The 18,976-nt window shown below is 50.2% G+C and overlaps 1 protein-coding gene across 6 annotated transcripts in view; it reads right to left on the bottom strand.

Moving 5' to 3' along the window:
• LOC136379841 (kalirin-like) overlaps positions 1-18,976 on the bottom strand; it is a 231,801-nt gene that overhangs the window by 142,304 nt on the left and 70,521 nt on the right. For all 6 annotated transcript variants that reach the window (XM_066347443.1, XM_066347446.1, XM_066347444.1 and 3 more), the window contains exon 2: positions 9,509-9,755. In XM_066347443.1, the coding sequence (XP_066203540.1) occupies positions 9,509-9,755 (247 nt within the window). The remainder of the gene's footprint in view (positions 1-9,508; positions 9,756-18,976) is intronic.

The following is an 18,976-nucleotide window of genomic DNA, read 5'->3' as shown; positions in this document are numbered from 1 at the left end:
TTTCACCCCAAGACTCTTAGTTACGCCACACCCTCGCCTCCTCCTACAGCCCGCTCCATACCGTGGGGAAGCCGTGTGGTACCCAGGTCACTTCCGTTTTATTCTACATATTAGCCTGTGCAGCAGACAGTGAGACCAACTTCACAGTTTAAAAGCAGTTATACTGAACGCTGACACCATTGCGGCTCCTAGCATCTCTGTGAGATGGGCATTTTTATCAGCTTCTCATTGCATAGACGCAGGAACTAATACTTTCCATTCATTCCACACCCCGTCCACTTCCCAGCCCCTCTGACTCCCTGAGAGCCAGACCCTCCCCTGCTTCCTCAAAGATTTGTAGGTGCCATCCTAAGTAAAATACAGGCTGATTGTAATATATTAGGTTGACCTACTTAGAAATTGCTAATATTCAACCATTTTTTTAAACTATAAAAATGGCCATTTCATGTGGTTCAATCTACTAAAGTAGGCCTCAAATAAAGATATTTATGCTAGGCTTGGATGAATTAAATATAAGATACTCAGGTTGTCACTTGAGGTTACCAAGGGTATTTACCTGATATGGAGAGAAAAAGAAAAAAGCAGACATATTTAGAACCAAAAGGGACACTAGAGGTAATTCAGGAAGATATAGATGAAAAGTAACAAAAATGCCACTTTAGAGCAAGTCACAATATGAATGACAGTAGAGAATGACCAGGAAAAAAGACAAGCCCGTAGAGAGGCTCAGCATGGAAGGCAGTGGCCTCTAAGTCCTGCGCCCCGAGAGGAGGGGACAAGAACAGGTGTGTGAGGGAGACCAGGGGCTCCTGATGTGCAGGGAGAGCCATGTGGCTGCACGTTCCGAAGTCCAAGGGTGGTTAAGGGGACTGCAGAACAGCACACACAGGTAATCACTTTATATAGATTTGGATTATTGAATTTAATCCAAAATACTTTGTTCTGCTCTAAGGATTTGATTAAAGAATAGACAGAGAAATTGCTATGCTCTTATTAAGTAGTACCTTAAGAAAGAACGTTGCATTTTATGTGCAAATCAAATTCCCTTGTTTTAGATCAAGATCAGAAGGAGAGGAAGAATGAGAATTTCGTCCTGGCCCGTTGCTCAGTTAGTTGGAGCATTATCCTGAAGCGCCAGAGGTGTGGGTTCAATCCCTGGTCAAGGCACATGCAAGAATCAACTAATGAATGCATAAATAAGTGGAAGAAATTGATGTTTCTCTCTCTCTTTCTCCCTTCTTCTCTTTCTCTAAAATCAATAAATAAATCTAAAAAAGAAAAGAACTGCTGGGGCCTGACCTGTGGTGGTGCAGTGGATAGAGCACTGACCTGGAGTGCTGAGGCTGCCGGTTCAAATCCCCAGGCTTGCCCAGTAAGGCACATACAGGAAGCAACTACTATGCAACTACAATGAGTTGATGCTTCTCACTCCTCCCTACTCTGCTCTCTCTCTCCTGTCTCTAAAATCAATAAATAAAATCTTTAAAAAAAAATAAAAGGACTTCTGGGTATCAATACAATGAGAATTGGGACTGGGGATTGGGGGAGCAATGTCAGGAAGGACCTGGATTTCAGCACTAAATAAGGAATTTTCTAACCATCAGCATTGCAGTAAGATGCAACGGGCTTCCTCTGGATGTAAAGCATCCCCAGTCTCTGGGAGTGCTCCTGCAATGTTTGGCTGACCATCTAGCAGTAACATTTCAGAAGGGGGCCTTGTATTGGGGCCTGAGTGAACCAGAAGACCTAAGGTGCTTTTCAATTCTAAGATTCCAAGAGCCCATAAAAGCCAATGTTCTAAAGCGAAATGAAATCTAATCAAGGAGCACTTTGGCTCAATCATAAAAGAGAACGTTTAATTCTAACATTTTAAAATTCAGAAACATGACTAGGAGCTCCTTTTTAGAATTGTTATCAATGCATCTCTGTTTATCTTTAAGCACACCTATCTTCCAGAAGTCTCGGCACTCAGGTTAATTACATTTCTTATTCAAATACAGTATCTTATTCAAATTGTTATTCTTATCCAACAGTACTGTGATTTTTAAAAATAACCATAAACACTATTTTCATTGGAGACACACTAGATTCATCTATGTTATTCTTTACCCCCCTCTTTTTATTTTATTAAATAATTAAATGTAATGGGGTGAATTACAAATGTAATTGGTTAATAATAGCTATGTTTTGTTTGTTTTTTAGTGAGAGTAGGGGAGACGGTGAGGCATACACCCTGACCAGGATTCACCTGGCAAGCTTCACACTTGGTGATGCTCTGCTCATATTAGGCTGTTGCTCAGCAACTGAGCTATTTTTAGTGCCTGGGGTGAGGCTCCACAGAGCCATCCTCAGCACCCAGGTTCAATTTGCTTGAACCAATCGAGCCATGGCTGTGGAAGGGGGAGAAATAGATAGATAGATAGATAGATAGATAGATAGATAGATAGATAGATAGATAGATGATAGATAGATAGAAGGGGATGGGTGAAGGGTGGAGAAGCAGATGGTTGCTTCTCCTATGTGCCCTGGCCAGAAATTGAACCTGGGACATCCACTTGCCAGGCTGATGCTCTACCACTGAGCCAGTCAGCCAGGCCCGCTATGTTATTCCTAAATAAGATTTTGTGGGCTAGCATGGTAACCAGTTCCCATCCTCACCCATCATACTCGCATGGTTTTGTTCTATGAGGAAGTGAGTTCTAAATTTCAAAGTGGCTCCTCATAGCTGATCAGTTACAGATGTGGGGCTGGACAGATGGTGTGGGAGTGTGCATCCGTGAGCTGTAGTTTGTAACGTGTCATTTCATACCCGAGAGGAAATGTTTGGGAATGTTCATCCTCCAATTATTTTTCAGCTTCCCACGGTAAAGCCCTATATTAGGCTTTGTGGAGGAACTGAACGCTTGAGAATAGTTTCCTTAGTACAGAATGATACTGAAAAGTTTTGAGTGAGTGTATGTGTGTGTGTGTGTGTGTGTGTGTGTGTGTGTGTGTGTGTGTGTGTGAGAGAGAGAGAGAGAGAGAGAGAGAGAGAGAGAGAGATTGACTGACTTTTGGTAGGCTCTCCAGAGTCAGTAGGCAGGAGGAGCCTGCAAGTATCTGGATTTGATAGCAGAAGGGATAAGAAAGGCACATTTTGGCTCCTAGCAGCAGAAAATTCAGGAATCCCCATCCTGCAGGAAATCCGTTGGACAGGCTGGCCGGCCCCTATCGGAGCTGGACCCTGTTCATCCTGCTGTCCAGAGTGCTGCTCAGAGTTCTGCTCCAGCCGGAGACACCAGGGTCTTTCTCGTGAGCAAAGCAGCCACGGGACAAAACCTGTCTGATTGTTGCCTCTGCCTGTGGGGAAGGGGTGGGGTCAGGAAGGGAGCACGTGAGGTCAGAGGGGGGAGGGAGAGTGAGAGGGCACTATGTCCGGCCCCATGCTCTCTGAGTCCTCCTCCAGCGAGCCTGGCTAAACACTGGGGCGCCTAATCAGATGGAAGGGTGATAAACTCAAGTCCCCCTCTCAGTGCCTTCAGTCTTGGAAGGTCATAGAACGCAGTAGTTAAGAGTGAGACCTTGGGAAACAGATAGACCTGGGTTCAAACCTAGGTTCACCACTTATAAGTTATGTGACTTTGGGCAAGTCACCTATCTTTCTAAGAATCGGTTTTCTTGTCTGTAAAACAAGAAAAATAAAAATATTATTATTGGTATTTTTAAATTTTTTTATTAATTTTAGAGAGAGAGGAGAGAGAGAGAGGTAGAAAGGTTGAGAGAGAGAGAGGGAGGAGAGGTTAAGAGAGAGAGAGAAGCATAAATTTGTTGTTCCACTTATCTATGCATTCATTGGTTGATTCTGGTATATGCCTTGAGCAGGGATTGAACCCACAACCTTGATATGTCATGATGACACTCTAACTAACTCAGCTACCCGGCCAGGGTTATTGTTATTAGTATTAAAGCAATAACCCGTAGCCTGGCCCACAGTTAGCTCAATAAATGTCGATATTATTATGAGTTGACCACAGGCTTAACATCAGTCAACAGTCTCACAGCATCTTCAGCATCTTTGAGCTGAGTGATATGTGCCTCCAGAGCCCAAGTTCTTTCTACTTTCTATACCTTCACCACCTGGGTTAGCTGTTCCTGAGGCCAGCTAGGTGACAACAGCAGAAATCACCAGGAGGTCCATGGGAGCGGACACCCTATGACCAAGCCAGGCCTCTAAGGCCGCTGCCCCTCTCCTCCAGGACAGGTGCTTCCACAGTTTACCTGGCCCTGTTTAGAGGCGTGTCCTTACGTTGTACGGGGAGAGGAACAAGGGGTCCTACACAGTGGGGCGAAGAACCGAGGCTGTTTTTGGAGCCTGGGGCAGGAATACCCAGGATTTTTACTACGATATTCTTACCATTGGTACAGTTTGTACAGTTCCATGGCATCAAGTACATTCACATTGTTGGGCCACCATCACCACCATCCGTGTCCAGAAATCCTTTCATCTTACAGAACTGAAACTCTGTACCCATCAAACACTGACTCCCCGTTCTGCTCCCCCAGCCCCTGGCCACCCCCCTCTACTTCCGTCTACAAATCTGACTGCTGTAGTACCCCACATACGTGGGATCATACAGCATCAGTCTGTTACCCCACGTACGTGGGATCATACAGCACCAGTCCTTTTGTGTCTGCTCCTTTCCCTGTTTACATGTCAGCTACAGAGCTCACCCATGTTGTAGCATGTGTCATACTCCTTCAAGGCCGTGTGACTGTGTGTAAAGACCACGTTTTGTTTATCCATTGATTGACGGATACTGGGTTGGTTGCTTCAAGCTTTTGGCTACTGTGAGTAATACTCTATGAACATGGGTGTACAAATGTGCCTTTGAGTCCCTGCTTTCAATACTATTGGGTATATACCTAAAAGTAAAATTGCCAGATCATATGGTAATTCCATTTTTAATTTTTTTGAGGACACCTTACTATTTTCCACAATAATTCACCATTTTACTCTCCTACCAGCAGTGCTCAAGAGTTCCAATTTCTCTACATCCTCAGCAACACCTGTTATTTTCTGTGTATTTAATAATAGTCATCCTAATGGGCGTGAAGTGTGGTTTTGACTTGCATTTCCCTAATGAATAGTAATGTTGAGCACCTCTTCATATGATTGTTAGCCATTTGTACATCTTCTTTGGAAAAATGCCCATTCAAGTCCTTTGCCAGGTTATTTTTGTTGTTGTTGTTGTTTTGTTTTTAAAGTGAGAGGCAGGGAGACAGACAGACAGATTTCCGCATCTGCCCTGACCTGGATCCACCTGACTAGCTCCCTATGGGGCGATGCTCTGCCCATCTGGGGCCACTGCTCCATTGCTTAGGCAACCAAGCTATTTTAGCATCTGAGATGAGGCCATGGAGCCATCCGCAGCGCCCACAGCCAACTTGCTCGAATCATTCGAGCTATGTCTGCAGGAGAGGGAGAGGGGGAAGAGAAGGGGTAGAGAAACAGATGGTCACTTCTCCTGTGTGCCCTGACTGGGAATCAAACCCAGACTTCCACACACCGGGCTGATGTTCTACCACTGAGCCAACTGGCCAGGGCCATTTGCCGGTTTTTTTAATCAACTTATTTCTTTGTTGTTGAGTTGTACACTAACTGTTCCAATGCATCTTTAAGTATCTCTTGAGCCTGACACTCTGGGGATGCCAAAACCATAAAGTAGTGACTCTCGACCCTCATGAACCATCAGAATTGCCAAGGAACTGAAAATATACTGATGCCCAGGCTGGGTGGCTCTGAACTGATGGGTCTGGGTAGTGTGTGAGGCCTCAGTATTTTCAAAAGTCTCCTCCAGGCAGTTCTAAGATGCATCCAGAGTTGAAAACCATCACTACAAGGTCTTTGTCCCTTGGGAGGCACTGCCCTCCACCACTTAGTGCTGAGAAAGTGAGAGGGGGCATTAGGAAGAAAGGGGACTGGGTCCCCGAGGACCCAATCCCAGTGAGAAGCTGTGCAATGTCAGGGTATCCGTAAAGTAATAGGAAAAGCAGTCCCCCCACCCTTGTCACACAGCCTCGACATCAGTCAGTCCTGCCACGAATCTATCAAGAGGAAACAACTGACCACTGTGTCCTGAGGAGGCCCAGCAGGGCAAGGCGGGAGGGGGCCCTGGAGCCTGTCCCTACAGGACAGTGTGGGTGGGGGCGCTGGGCTGCGAGGAGGAAGGCTCAGTCCTCCCTGACGGGCCCACCTGCGCTTGGACATCTGTGACCAGTTCTAGCCTTTCCCAGCAAATTGCTGTCCTTGGTTTTGTTTCTGGAGATGGGGTCTCTAAATTGGACTTGTGGGATTTTGTAGTCATTTTGCTGAGTAATCTATGACAAATGATGTAATAACTATAATTTATGACAACTAAATGGAGTCAGTGCTGGGTACTGTCCTAAGTGTTTTGTATCTATACTGCTCACAAAAATTAGGGGATATTTTATCGCTTTATATTCATTTTGAAATATCCCCTAATTTTTGTGAGCAGTCTATTATCTCATTTCACCTTCACAATTCTAAATTCTGTCCCATTTTCCTTTATTCATTTATTTAAAACTGTAATAATTTACTGATTTAGAGAGAGAGAGAGAGAGGGAGAGAGAGAGAGAGAGGCATCAGTTTGTTGTCCCACCCATCTACGCATTTGTTTGACTCCTACATGTGCCCCAATAGGGGACTGAACCCACAACTTCCAATCACTGAGCTACCCGGCCAGGGCCAGTCCCCTCTTGTTTCAGCTTCAAAGAGAACAATACCCTGTTTCTCTTATTTTCTCTCCCTGGTACCATGAGTTTCTCTAGGGGCTAATTCAAAGGACTGAGGAGCTGCATGGGAAATTCCGAATTCCACACCACTTCCTGACACAGTCCTTCCTTAGTCTTCTGGGGAAAGGAGAGAAACAAACTGGCTGAGGGCTGAACTAAGGGAGGGAAGCACAGGTGTGTGTAGGGGTGTGTGTGTATGCATGTGTGTGTGTAAGAATCAGGTTTTAGTTCGCATGTTTCTCCTGGTGGAAAAACCCCAGGGAGGTTGAATGATAGGCCCAGCAGTACTAATAATGGCACCTGCTATCGCCATCTGGTGGACTAAAGGAGGAAGTCAGGTTTTGGAGATGGACCAGATGGAATTTCAGAAACCGTACCATTTAAATATTATCAGCCTGTAGTATCTATTAGTAAGCCTGAAGCAGGTCTCCATGGTGACCCTTGTCCCTGACTCCTGACAGAACCATGTCTCTTCCCTTTTTCTATCCCATGATGCCTAGCGTAGGTCTGTATACAAGGCACCACTGATGCAAATTCTCTGAGTAGTTATTAAAAAAGCTCAGCACTAAGTCGTTCTCTGGGCCTCAATTTACTCAGTGTAAAACGAGTGATCTCAAGGCCCCTACCAAACCACCTGGACTTTTTTTTTTTTAAGTGAGAGGAGGGAAGATAGACTCCCGCATGTGCCCTAACTAGATCTACCCGGCAAGCCCCATCTGGGGTCAATGCTCAAATCAACAGAGATATCCTCAGCACCTGAGGCTGACATGCTCACAACTGGACCAGCTGAGCTATCCTCAGTGCCTCAGGCCAGTGCTCGAACCAACTGAGCCACTGGCTGCAGGAGGGGAAGAGGGAGAGGAGGAGGAGAGGGAGGAGGACGGAAACAGACGGTTGCTTCTCATGTGTGCCCTGACTGGGTACCGAACCTGGGAAGTCTGCATGCCAGGCTGACGCTCTGTCCACTGGATCAGCTGGCCAGGGTCCAGCCTTGACTTCTGATGCATCAGAGTCCCCGGGAGGGTTTGTTAAAACATGGACCACTGGGCCCTACCCTAGCGTTTCAGACCAAGGAGGTCTGGAGAGGGGTCTGAGAATTCCACTTCTAACAAGTTCCCAGGGGACGATGAGACTGCCCATCCAGAGACAGAGCCCTGCCTCGGAGAATCACTGTTTGTCGTTTAGTCTCTCTGGTGTGAGAAAATGAATAAACAAAAATGTGGAAGGAACACAGACTTATACAAAACAGAAGTCAAGGAGCCAATAATGTGTTGGTCACAGGCACAGGATTGAGTGCCTCAGGCCCTGGCAGGGACATAAATGAGTGTCTCAGGTCCTGGCAGGGACTCAACCCTGGGTTTGGTCAGCCTGTGTGTCAGCATGAGCACCTGGGTGGGTGAGGGGAATTAGCTAGCCGAGGGGGATGTGGAGGGGCAGAGCAAGCAGGGGGACTCTAGGCTTTTGGCCACAGGTAGAAGAGGACTTTTCTAAACGTATGCTGATACAATGAGAGCTGGAAGATAGCTTAGAAGCAATTGAACCTTCATTTTTAAGATGAAACCGACTCAGAGAACTTCAATAACTTTTGTGAGTAGTCCCACGGCTACTCAGAGGTTCTCTCTCTTTAAGATCCCAATCCACTCTCTTCACAAGCAGGTCCCAGGGAAATCCCACCAGGTCAAAACGGGTTCACGAGACAGGTTCGCTCCACGATGTTCTTCAGTTAGAGGGGCCAGCGTCCCCAGCGGGGTTCTGGCCCGCACACCTCCCGTCGTCCCCAGCGGGGTTCTGGTCCGCACACCTCCCGCGCCCCCAGTGCGGTTCTGGCCCGCACACCTCCCGTCGTCCCCAGTGCGGTTCTGGCCCGCACACCTCCCGTCGTCCCCAGTGCGGTTCTGGTCCGCACACCTCCCGTCGTCCCCAGCGGGGTTCTGGTCCGCACACCTCCCGTCGTCCCCAGCGGGGTTCTGGCCCGCACACCTCCCGTCGTCCCCAGTGCGGTTCTGGCCCGCACACCTCCCGTCGTCCCCAGCGGGGTTCTGGTCCGCACACCTCCCGTCGCCCCCAGCGGGGTTCTGGCCCGCACACCTCCCGTCGTCCCCAGCGGGGTTCTGGTCCGCACACCTCCCGTCGCCCCCAGCGGGGTTCTGGCCCGCACACCTCCCGTCGTCCCCAGTGCGGTTCTGGTCCGCACACCTCCCGTCGCCCCCAGCGGGGTTCTGGCCCGCACACCTCCCGTCGTCCCCAGCGGGGTTCTGGCCCGCACACCTCCCGTCGTCCCCAGTGCGGTTCTGGCCCGCACACCTCCCGTCGTCCCCAGTGTGGTTCTGGCCCGCACACCTCCCGTCGCCCCCAGCGGGGTTCTGGTCCGCACACCTCCCGTCGTCCCCAGCGGGGTTCTGGCCCGCACACCTCCCGTCGTCCCCAGTACGGTTCTGGTCCGCACACCTCCCGTCGCCCCCAGCGGGGTTCTGGTCCGCACACCTCCCGTCGTCCCCAGCGGGGTTCTGGCCCGCACACCTCCCGTCGTCCCCAGTGCGGTTCTGGCCCGCACACCTCCCGTCGTCCCCAGTGCGGTTCTGGCCCGCACACCTCCCGTCACCCCCAGTGTGGTTCTGGCCCGCACACCTCCCGTCGCCCCCAGCGGGGTTCTGGTCCGCACACCTCCCGTCGCCCCCAGTGCGGTTCTGGTCCGCACACCTCCCGTCGCCCCTACCTTTCACCAAGGGGAAGAAGCAGTCCATCTCCACGCTGCTCCGGGAGTGGGAGACGCACAGGGCGCTGCTGGGGACCAGGCCCTCCTGCGGGGGGCTCCGCTCCGTGGTGCGCACCAGGCACCAGCCCGGCCGCTCGCTCGGCCGCTCCAGCAGCTCCACCGTCTGCCCCACCTGGATGGTCAGCTCGCTGCTGTGGCCGGCGTTGAAGTCCTGGAGGACCACGGTCAACTCACATCCGCCAGAGAGCTTGGAGGGGGTGGGGGGTGGGAGCATGGAGGAAGGAGATGGGTGGGTGAGAGGGAGAAAAAGGGAAAAGATGGGGTTCAGGAAAGGAGGGAAGATGGCAGAGGGCATTGGGAACAGGAAAGAAAACAAGGAAAAGAAAGCAATTAGTGATCCCACCAAATCACAGCCATTCTAGCTGCAGCCACAGCCTGTGACCTGCCCAGAACCGGAGCTTTTAATTTCTGCTTGTTTGGTTAGAGTTCGTTCTTTTCATTATCTCTTTGCCTAGCTTCCAGCTGATTGTGACTTAAACCCCTTCCTCAGTGTGTCCCTTCCCTTCCTCCGAGGCGCCACCCCGTGCCCCCTTTCTGCCCACAGCCACCCTCAGCCTCTTACTGGGCTCTGTGTCTAAGTCACTCGCTCTCATTTGATTCTAGTTGATGTTTGGGAATAAAGGAAGGGAAACTTGCCTTCTTTGTAACCTTTGCTCCCTTCCCCACCCCTCCCTTCACTGGAGGAGACAGCAGCTTAAAATAGAGTCTGCCAGTGATACAAAAAAGAACCAGGCTTCAATGCGAAGGCAGAAGCTGAACTCTGTTTACCTGGAAGGGGAACGGAATTGTATGACATTAGCTGAGCCACCAGGGACCAAAGGGAGGGTGGTGTGGGAGAGGGGTCACATCCTAGTTAGGGACCATGCCTGGTACGGCATCCTGCCCTCCCCCCCTCCCCCCCTTCCTCCAGGCCTGGCCCTCCCCACTGCACTGATCATGGGGCAGAACCGACAGAACTGGGTAGAGACCCAGAGTTAGCAACAACCTCTACTAGCTAAACACTGAGACTTTCACTTTCCCCATGAGAACCCATCAGACCCACTCATCTCACAGAGCTAAGCACAAAGCCTCCCTCTTGGAACAGCAGCTGCTCTCAGGAGCAGCGTGAGCGGGGAGGACAGGGGAGGATTGAGAGGCTGAGGGGCCCAGCTCAGCAGCCTGCTCTCTAAGGCTCAGGGGGAAAGTCGCTGTGCCATCCTCCCCCCCCTTGCCTGCAGTCTGTGCCTCTCTGATTTGTTAAGCCTTCAGGGCCTACACTGTCTGCACCTGCAGCCGTACTAATGCACGCATCTGAATATGCTGTGTAGCCGTTTCACCCGGGGCTGGGAAGCTCCAGCAGCAGGCTGAACTCCCAACAGCAGTCAGGAGGGAGCCAGAGGCCCCACCAGTACCAGGAGCTCTGCGCCCAGGCCTGTGAGTTTCCTCCTAAAGGAACTTGGATGTCACACAGGCCTAGAAAGGTTAACACGATGCATCAGACTGGTGGTTGCAACATCCATCGCCACCAACCACTCAGCAGGGAGTCTGCTCTGAACACATTCCTATGGTGGGCACCTACTGCCGTTGGGATTGGATCAGGAGGAGAAATCTGTAGGACAGAAGATGGGAGATGGAAAGAGACAGTAGAAGAAAAAGTCGTGTCTGTTGGCTCATTTTTTTTCCCATTTAACTTCTCTGGTCCCATTAAATGCATAGGCGCCACACCCCACTCTCCTGGTGCTTTCTTCCCTAAAGCGCCATTGCGAGAAGGACCGGGAGCTGGGAAGCCCCTCAGGCCTGCAGCGTGCTCCCACGCTGTGCGGATGCCTCCCCATCCGGTACCGTGCAGTCCTCACGATAACCAGGAGGCACTGCCATCTCTCCTACAGCAAGAGGTTTAAGCTTAGAAATGTCAAGATCAGTGGTGGGAAGATTGAGTGTGCCTGCAGATCACCTGGGAGCTTATTACAAACTTACTAAAAATGCAGATGCCCTTGCTGGCCCTTCCCTTGCCCCCGCTTCCTGATTCAGGAGGCCTGGGTTAGGGCCCCACAATGCGTACTTTTAACCAAGACCCCAACTCATGATTTGAAAAGGGGGTTCCTGGGATACTGTCTGAGAGATGCTGTTAGATGGTTTCCCACAGTCACCCAGCGGGACTGGAACCCAGACCCTGAGTACAAATCCCACGGTCCTTGAACCACACACCAGGGCAAGCTGTATCTATTTTTAGGTATGTCTGTGGTTAGAGGGGGTGGGAGGCAGATGGGGAGAAGAGGCCAGTGACCTGAGTGACTGGTCCTCCCAGGGTCTGCTTGGCCTACATCGGGTCTCTCAAAGAATTGCAATCCTTTGTAAGAAATACACTTTGTATCTTACTCGTCTGCACTGTGTATGAATAGTGATATCACTGAAACACAGCTTTGCTCTGATACTGTTTATTTTTTGTCTCAATTGCTGGTGACGTCTCACACAACCGATCCCACTTCCCACTAAGGGACTGTTTGTGGAACGCTGGCCTAGATGGCCACCAGAGTTCCTTCTGAGAATTTCTATCACATATATTGTATGCCTCTCAGTGCAGCTGTTCCTTTGTACCAACTGTCATGCACTCAGGGCCCCTCCCTGGGGTCAGGTGTGCGTCTGGCCTGAGGTGCAACTTGCAGCCCCTTCGCGGACTGCTGAGGCGGAGCAGAGGCTCTGGTTGCAAACAGCGCAGCGTGGCACCAGATACAAGGCCCACGGTCTCGTAGGGCAGACTACAGCCAGACTGACTGGCAGGTTGGGGGCTGGAGGGGGGTTAGGGGCGGGTGCAGGGCCAGTCTGAGTGCCTCTCTAATTCAGTGATCCAGTTCCAGGAGACAAGCCCGCACACGCCAGCACTGGATGCTGTAGGCTGCCCGGTTGAGACCCAAGAGGAAGAAGTGGAAGACAGACAGATGATCGGTGGGCAATGTCTCTGGTGTTCAAGCTTTAGATCCAGCCCTAACCATCATGGATGAATGTCTGGCTCTCCTCCCCTCCGTGGCTGGTCCCAGAGACTTACTGCACCAGGTCCCACTCCAGGGCAAAAGAGTAGCAGTAAGGAGGGGTTTAAGGGTAATGAATGAGCTGGTGGTCAGGCAGGTGCCCAGGGAGCTCGGGCTTCACACTTCAGAGAATGCACAGCTGGAATCAGGACGGAAAAGCTGCCAGAGCCGCTGCCAGCGGGGCGGGACCAAGGACAGGGTGGACAGAGACCTCGGAGGAATCTTGGCACACTTAGAAGACTTTCACTTCTAGTGCTGACATGTAACTCATTCATGGCTCATGCTGTCAGCCTTCTCCTGGACTGTGATGAGTCACACCACCCGACTGGTCGTTAATTAAAGCGTTCCCCTCAGTAACCCATAAAAACCAAATTCCTTCACAAATATCAAATTATCAGCTCCTTGGAAATGCTTTTCATTCTGACCGGTTCTGGTGTGTGTCCGCTGGCCTCTCCCATCCCACAGAGCCCGGGATCGTTCTTCTCCCTTCTTCTTCTCTGTATTTCAACAGGACCCGTGGACACCCCGCCCTCACTGTCCCCTCCCCTTCCCCACGGCCCATCCTTGGCAGTGGCACATTCAGGAAGCTCCCACTTCTCTCCCTGAGCTGAGTCTCAGGAATTTAAATAGATTTTATCCAACAGCTGGTTGTAGGAAATGTTGCAAACCACATCTCTATTTCGTCTGATTTCTTTTCTCCCTCAGAGCCTTTTAAAAACTGTTTTAATGTCCTCCTTTGTAAATCTTTAGCTTTTTATTTTATGTTCCTTGGCATAGTAGTTCTCTGATTTTCCATTAGGCCTGCATGTCATTCTTCAACCAGGCTTCCCTTTCAACGCCTCCCTGTCAGAGAGGCCCCTTCATGTTTGCTAACCGTTCCCTGGCTGAGCCTGCCTTCCCACAGGTCTCCGCCTGGGCTGCTGTTGCCTCGCACTTGTTCCCTGCTTGACTTATTACCATATTTCCCCATGTATAAGGTGCTTCCATGTATAAGACACACCTTAATTTTGGGGCCCAAAGTTTGAAAAAAAAGACAAGTGCAAAAAAGCGGGAAATGCAAGTTAAAAAAAATCTACAACGAGGAGTGCAAAAACAAGCGCGAAAAAGTGGGAAATGCAAGTAAAAAAAATCTACAACCACTGAATAAGACACACCTAGGTTTTAGACCCCAGATTTTTCGGAAAATGGTGAGTCTTATACATGGGGAAATACGGCAGTCACTGAGCTGGGAAATCCTCGTGCCTCCCTAGGTGGCTGATGGTTTGGCCACTGATCTCTCCCTGGGTGGAGCCATTTACAGCGTGGGAGGCGCACAGAGCTCCTTCTGCAGTAACTCCTCTCTCTCTCTCTCTCTCTCTCTCTCTCTCTCTCGGTATGTCTATATTTTCCACATTCTGACTTATTTTATTACTAATTTTTAAATTTTTATTTATTGATTTGAGAGAGAGAGAGAGAGAGAGAGAGAGAGAAATGTTACATTTCACTTATCTATACATTCATTGGTTGATTCTTGGCTGTGCTCCGACTGGGGACTGAACCTGCAATCTTGGCTTATCAGGACAATGTGCTAGCCAACCGAGAAACCGGCCAGGGCCCTTGACCTATTTTAAATTGACTTTATCTTTAATTGTCAATTCCTAGAACATCCACTTCCTCCTGAGCAAGCCAAGCCTTCCCCACCAACATTCTCCCTCCACGCTTACCTCTCCGGTATCTTTCCTCCCTTCCCAATTCTCCATTTCATCGCTTTGAACTTTGATTACTTGACAAACTTCCCCAGCGCCCCTAGCCCCGTCTCTGCCTGCTTTTAACCACCAGCTCTTCCTCCCGAGGCCTGTGGTCTGGCCATAAATACTGTACTATCCCTGCCTTCCCCTCCTTGACCTGCAGGTTTCCCTTGGAAGTCAGCCCATACCGAGCTGACATAGGGGCAGCTTGCTTCCCTTCCCCAGCCCTTTAAACGTCCCGCTTTCCACGCAGTTGAGAAGAAAAACACAATGCTATCACCAGGGCCTCGCTTCCTCTAACTAGTTCTCAAGAGAAAAGCAGGCCCTGCTGAGTAGACCCTTTCTGCTGCCCTAATGTAAAAACTACTTTTCTCTCCTTTAGCAGGGTCCCTGATTTTTCTAGGATGATCCCCACCCCCATCCACGAGCTATTTTTTTTCCTTTAATATTTTCACGATGTACATTTGGGTCTCTTCTATCAGCTCATCAGCTGTCCTCTCAATGGACAGTGCCCCCACTGGCGATGTGCTCAGCCCCCTCCCTCAGCCCCACAGAGCTCAGGGCCGTCTCAGCCTGTGCAGAACTCCGCGGCCACATCCTAGTTTCCCCGTATCTTGTACACTATCTGCTATGGGTGCTTAACTTCCAAACTATCAATTCTGTCCTGCTTCACATTCTAAAACCAAACTTATTCCTACTAAGGGAATGCTGGGATCCTGGAGGCCAGCACAGACCCTCAGCACGGAGTCAGGTGTGTCTGGGTCCCCTCTGACCTGTACCCCAGGACCCGCAATCCTCTCTCGTCTCAGTCCCTTCACAGTACCCGCCGCCCCAGCAGAGAGTCTGGCCTTCCCTGCCGAGCCTCTGGCTTGACCCTTCCTGGGGGCTTCTCAGACGTTTTCCTTGCTGGCCCCCACGACCCTGGCTAAGGCCTGCTAAGCCTTGCCGATGCTAAGTGCTACTTGGATTTCTTCCAAATGCCTGCTGCTGAGTTATCCTCTGATTCTTTCCCCTACTTTCCCAGTCTGCGTTCTTCTGGGCCCCGGCCTTTGCAGGGGGAGCCTGTCTCCCTGCTGCCCAGTCTCTGGGTGGACGCCGTCCTCCACGTGGGGCTCCTCACGGCCTCACGTTCCTCCCGCCCCTCAGTGTAGCTGTGGTGCCTCTTTCCAGCATGTACGGCTGCACGCAAGTTCCAAAGGGGAGAAATCATAACCACCCTCGGTTCTTACTTATATTCGCCAGAAACTATTGCTTTTATTTGGGTCCATTTTTGCTAGGTTACTAGTTGGGGATTAACTGAGCCTCCTGCTTGTGTAAACCGTGTGAGCTGCATCATCCCTAAGTGCTTCCACAGACCCTGGAGAAAGAACGGTGACTCCCTGTGGGTTTCCAGTGACACTCAGAGGAGTGGGGATAGTTCCCCACCCGCAGTCTCCTGTTGTCCCGTCAGGGCCTCAGCTCCTGCCTCTGTGCTTCCACCCCGTTCTCCCGAGGCAGCATAGCCTAGTGGGTAAGGGTGTGGGCTCTAGAGCACCTGCTCTTTCCCACCCCCCAGCTGAGTGACTGGGGTGGGGGCAAGTTACCTAACTTCTGATTTCAGTTTCCTCATCTGTAGGATGAGGATAATAACAGCATCTGCTTCAGAGGTTGCTATGAAGATTAAATGAGATAATACTTAAAAATATATATTTACAATAAATTTATTGTTTTTAGATTTTATTCATTTTAGGAAGGAGAGAGAGAGAGAAAGAGACAGGTTCAGGGCATGGGGGGGGGGGAGGGAAGCAGGAAGCATCAACTCCCATATGTGCCTTGACCAGGCAAGCCCAAGGTTTTGAACCGGAGACCTCAGCGTTCCAGGTTGACGCTTTATTCACTGAGCCACCACAGGTCAGGCACGAGATAATACTTGTAAAGCATTTAGGCCAGTGCCTTGAGCAGAGTTAGCTCTGTAAATATTTAAAAATAAATTCTAGAGGTATTAGTTATTATTATTTCAATTTGAGTTAGGAGTAGAGAAGAGATAGAAAAAAGTAATCAGTTTTGATGGAACATTGTCTGGGCACCGATTATCCCAGTTGTATGTAGACATGCAAATTACTATGCAAATGAACCATATTGTCTTCTTTTTTTATAATCTTTTTTTTTTTTTTTTTTTTTTTTTTTTGTATTTTTCTGAAGCTGGAAACGGGGAGAGACAGTCAGACAGACTCCTGCATGTGCCCGACTGGGATCCACCCGGCACGCCCTCCAGGGGGCGGACACTCTGCCCACCAGGGGGCGATGCTCTGCCCCTCCGGGGCGTTGCTCTGTTGCGACCAGAGCCACTCTAGCGCCTGGGGCAGAGGCCAAGGAGCCATCCCCAGCGCCCGGGCCATCTTTGCTCCAATGGAGCCTCGCTGCGGGAGGGGAAGAGAGAGACAGAGAGGAAGGAGAGGGGGAGGGGTGGAGAAGCAGATGGGCGCTTCCCCTGTGTGCCCTGGCCGGGAATTGAATCCAGGACTTCTGCACGCCAGGCCGACGCTCTACCACTGAGCCAACCGGCCAGGGCTCTTTTTTTATAATCTTAAGGGGATCTTGCCCTAACCCAACTGAAAGAACTGGCCCAAAGGCTGCCCAGGAAAGGTGACAAGAATGCCTTCCAAGGTCTCCCGTCAGTACTGCTTTCAATTTAGAAACGAGGGGAGCCTGACCAGGCAGTGGCACAGTGGATAGAGCGTCGGACTGGGACACAGAGGACCCAGGTTAGAAACCCTGAGGCTCCCGGCTTGAGCGCGGGCTCATCTGGTTTGAGCAAGGCTCACCAGCTTGGGCCCAAGGTTGCTGGCTCAAGCAAGGGGTCAACTGCTCTGCTGTAGCCCCCCAGTCAAAGCACATATGAAAAAGCAATCAATGAACAGCTAAGGTGCCCCCATGGGATGCTTCTCATCTCTCTCCCTTCCTGTCTGTCTGTCCCTATCTGTCCTGTCCCTCTCTCTGTCTCTGACACACACACACACACACACACACACACGAAAGGAGGGGAAGTGTGAGCCGGCTCCCTTGATGGAAAGTGAGGATGTGCTCTGGCCTTCTCATTTCCATACACCTCCCCTCTGAAGAAGCCCCCTGCCCCCAGGAGTCTGATACACGCCCACAACGCCTGCCACCCGAGGCTGCTGACAACTGTGAACAGCAGTTTCTGACACGCATCACCCACCAGATAGACGAGACCTCCTCTTCCTCTCCTGGCTGCCTGCCCTCTGACTGTGGATCTAATTCCTCCATGCTTCATCAGCCCAAGGCACCCAGTTCTCTGAGTTCCCGTCTGCAGAGGAATGTCAACCCGGGAGGCAGAGCGGGCCTGGGAAGGAGGGGAAGCTGCGGGCGTCCGCCTGGCGCGGTTAAAGGGCCCTGAGGTCTGCCGACTCCTGCTCACACGGTCCCCTCCCCTGCGCCTGCTGCCAGTGCCTGAATGCCACCGTGGGAGAGTCATCTCATTTCATTAGGCAGTGCCCCTAGAACGGCACGTCTCAAAGCAGACTGTGTATACGATTCCCGCCCAATGGCAGACAGATGAGAAGCAGCAGGTAGGTGACCTGCAGCTCTACTGATATGGCTTTAAGCAGGAAGATGTTCTTGAGAGCATTTTTTTTAAATGAGAAAAACTTAGCCCTAACAGAAAAAAAACCCAAACTAAAAGATACAATTCTAATAAGAAGGGAAGGGTTAAGTTATGGTATATCCACTAAGTCAGGGGTCCCCAAACTTTTTACACAGGGGCCAGTTCACTGTCCCTCAAGACTGTTGGAGGGCCGGACTATAAAAAAAAAAAACTATGAACAAATCCCTATGCACACTGCATATATCTTATTTTAAAGTAAAAAACCAAAACGGGGACAAATACAATATTTAAAATAAAGAACAAGTAAATTTAAATAAACAAACTGACCAGTATTTCAATGGAAACTATGGGCCTGCTTTTGGCTAATGAGATGGTCAATGTCCGGTTCCATATTTGCCACTGCTAGCCGTAACAAGTGATATGACGCGCTTCCGGAGCCGTGACGCGTGCGTCCTGCGTCACCGGAAGTAGTACTGTACGTGAGTGACGCTGCTACATACAGTACTCCAGGAGCACAGGATATGGATGCTGACCACCAATGAAAGAGGTGCCCCTTCCAGAAGTGTGGCGGGGGCCAGATAAATGACCTCAGGGGGCCGCATGTGGCCCGCGGGCCGTAGTTTGGGGACCCCTGCACTAAGTGAATGTTTAATTGTGTGGCCATTAGACATTGGTAAAGCTTTCTAAGAGCTGGCAAGTGTATAAGGTAAGGCAAATAAAGAAAAAAAAGGACAGGATGGAAAGCTGCATTTAGAACTGTGAGAAGAACAGCAACAACTTAACCGCTAACAAGAAGCGATCAAGAAGGAAATTCATCAAAATGGTAAGACTGGCTTTGTTGGGTGGGGAACTCTGGGTAATCCCTCTTCCTTTCTAATTTCCAGTGTGCCCAATATGTCTCGCCTAAGGGTTATTGTATACTGAAATTAATAACATCAGCGATATCCTGTAAGACAAGTCAATAGGAACGTAATAGGAACAAACCTAAAAATATTTCAGGGAGGCATACTTCTTTGAAGAAAGAAAAGGGGGCAGTAGATGGCTGGTTATGTCCAGCTTTCTCCAGGAC

Source organism: Saccopteryx leptura, chromosome 8 (genome assembly GCF_036850995.1).
Source record: "Saccopteryx leptura isolate mSacLep1 chromosome 8, mSacLep1_pri_phased_curated, whole genome shotgun sequence".
Lineage (NCBI taxonomy): Eukaryota > Metazoa > Chordata > Mammalia > Chiroptera > Emballonuridae > Saccopteryx > Saccopteryx leptura.
The sequence above is the reverse complement of the archived record's forward strand: the minus strand, read 5'-3'. Positions and strand labels throughout refer to the sequence as shown.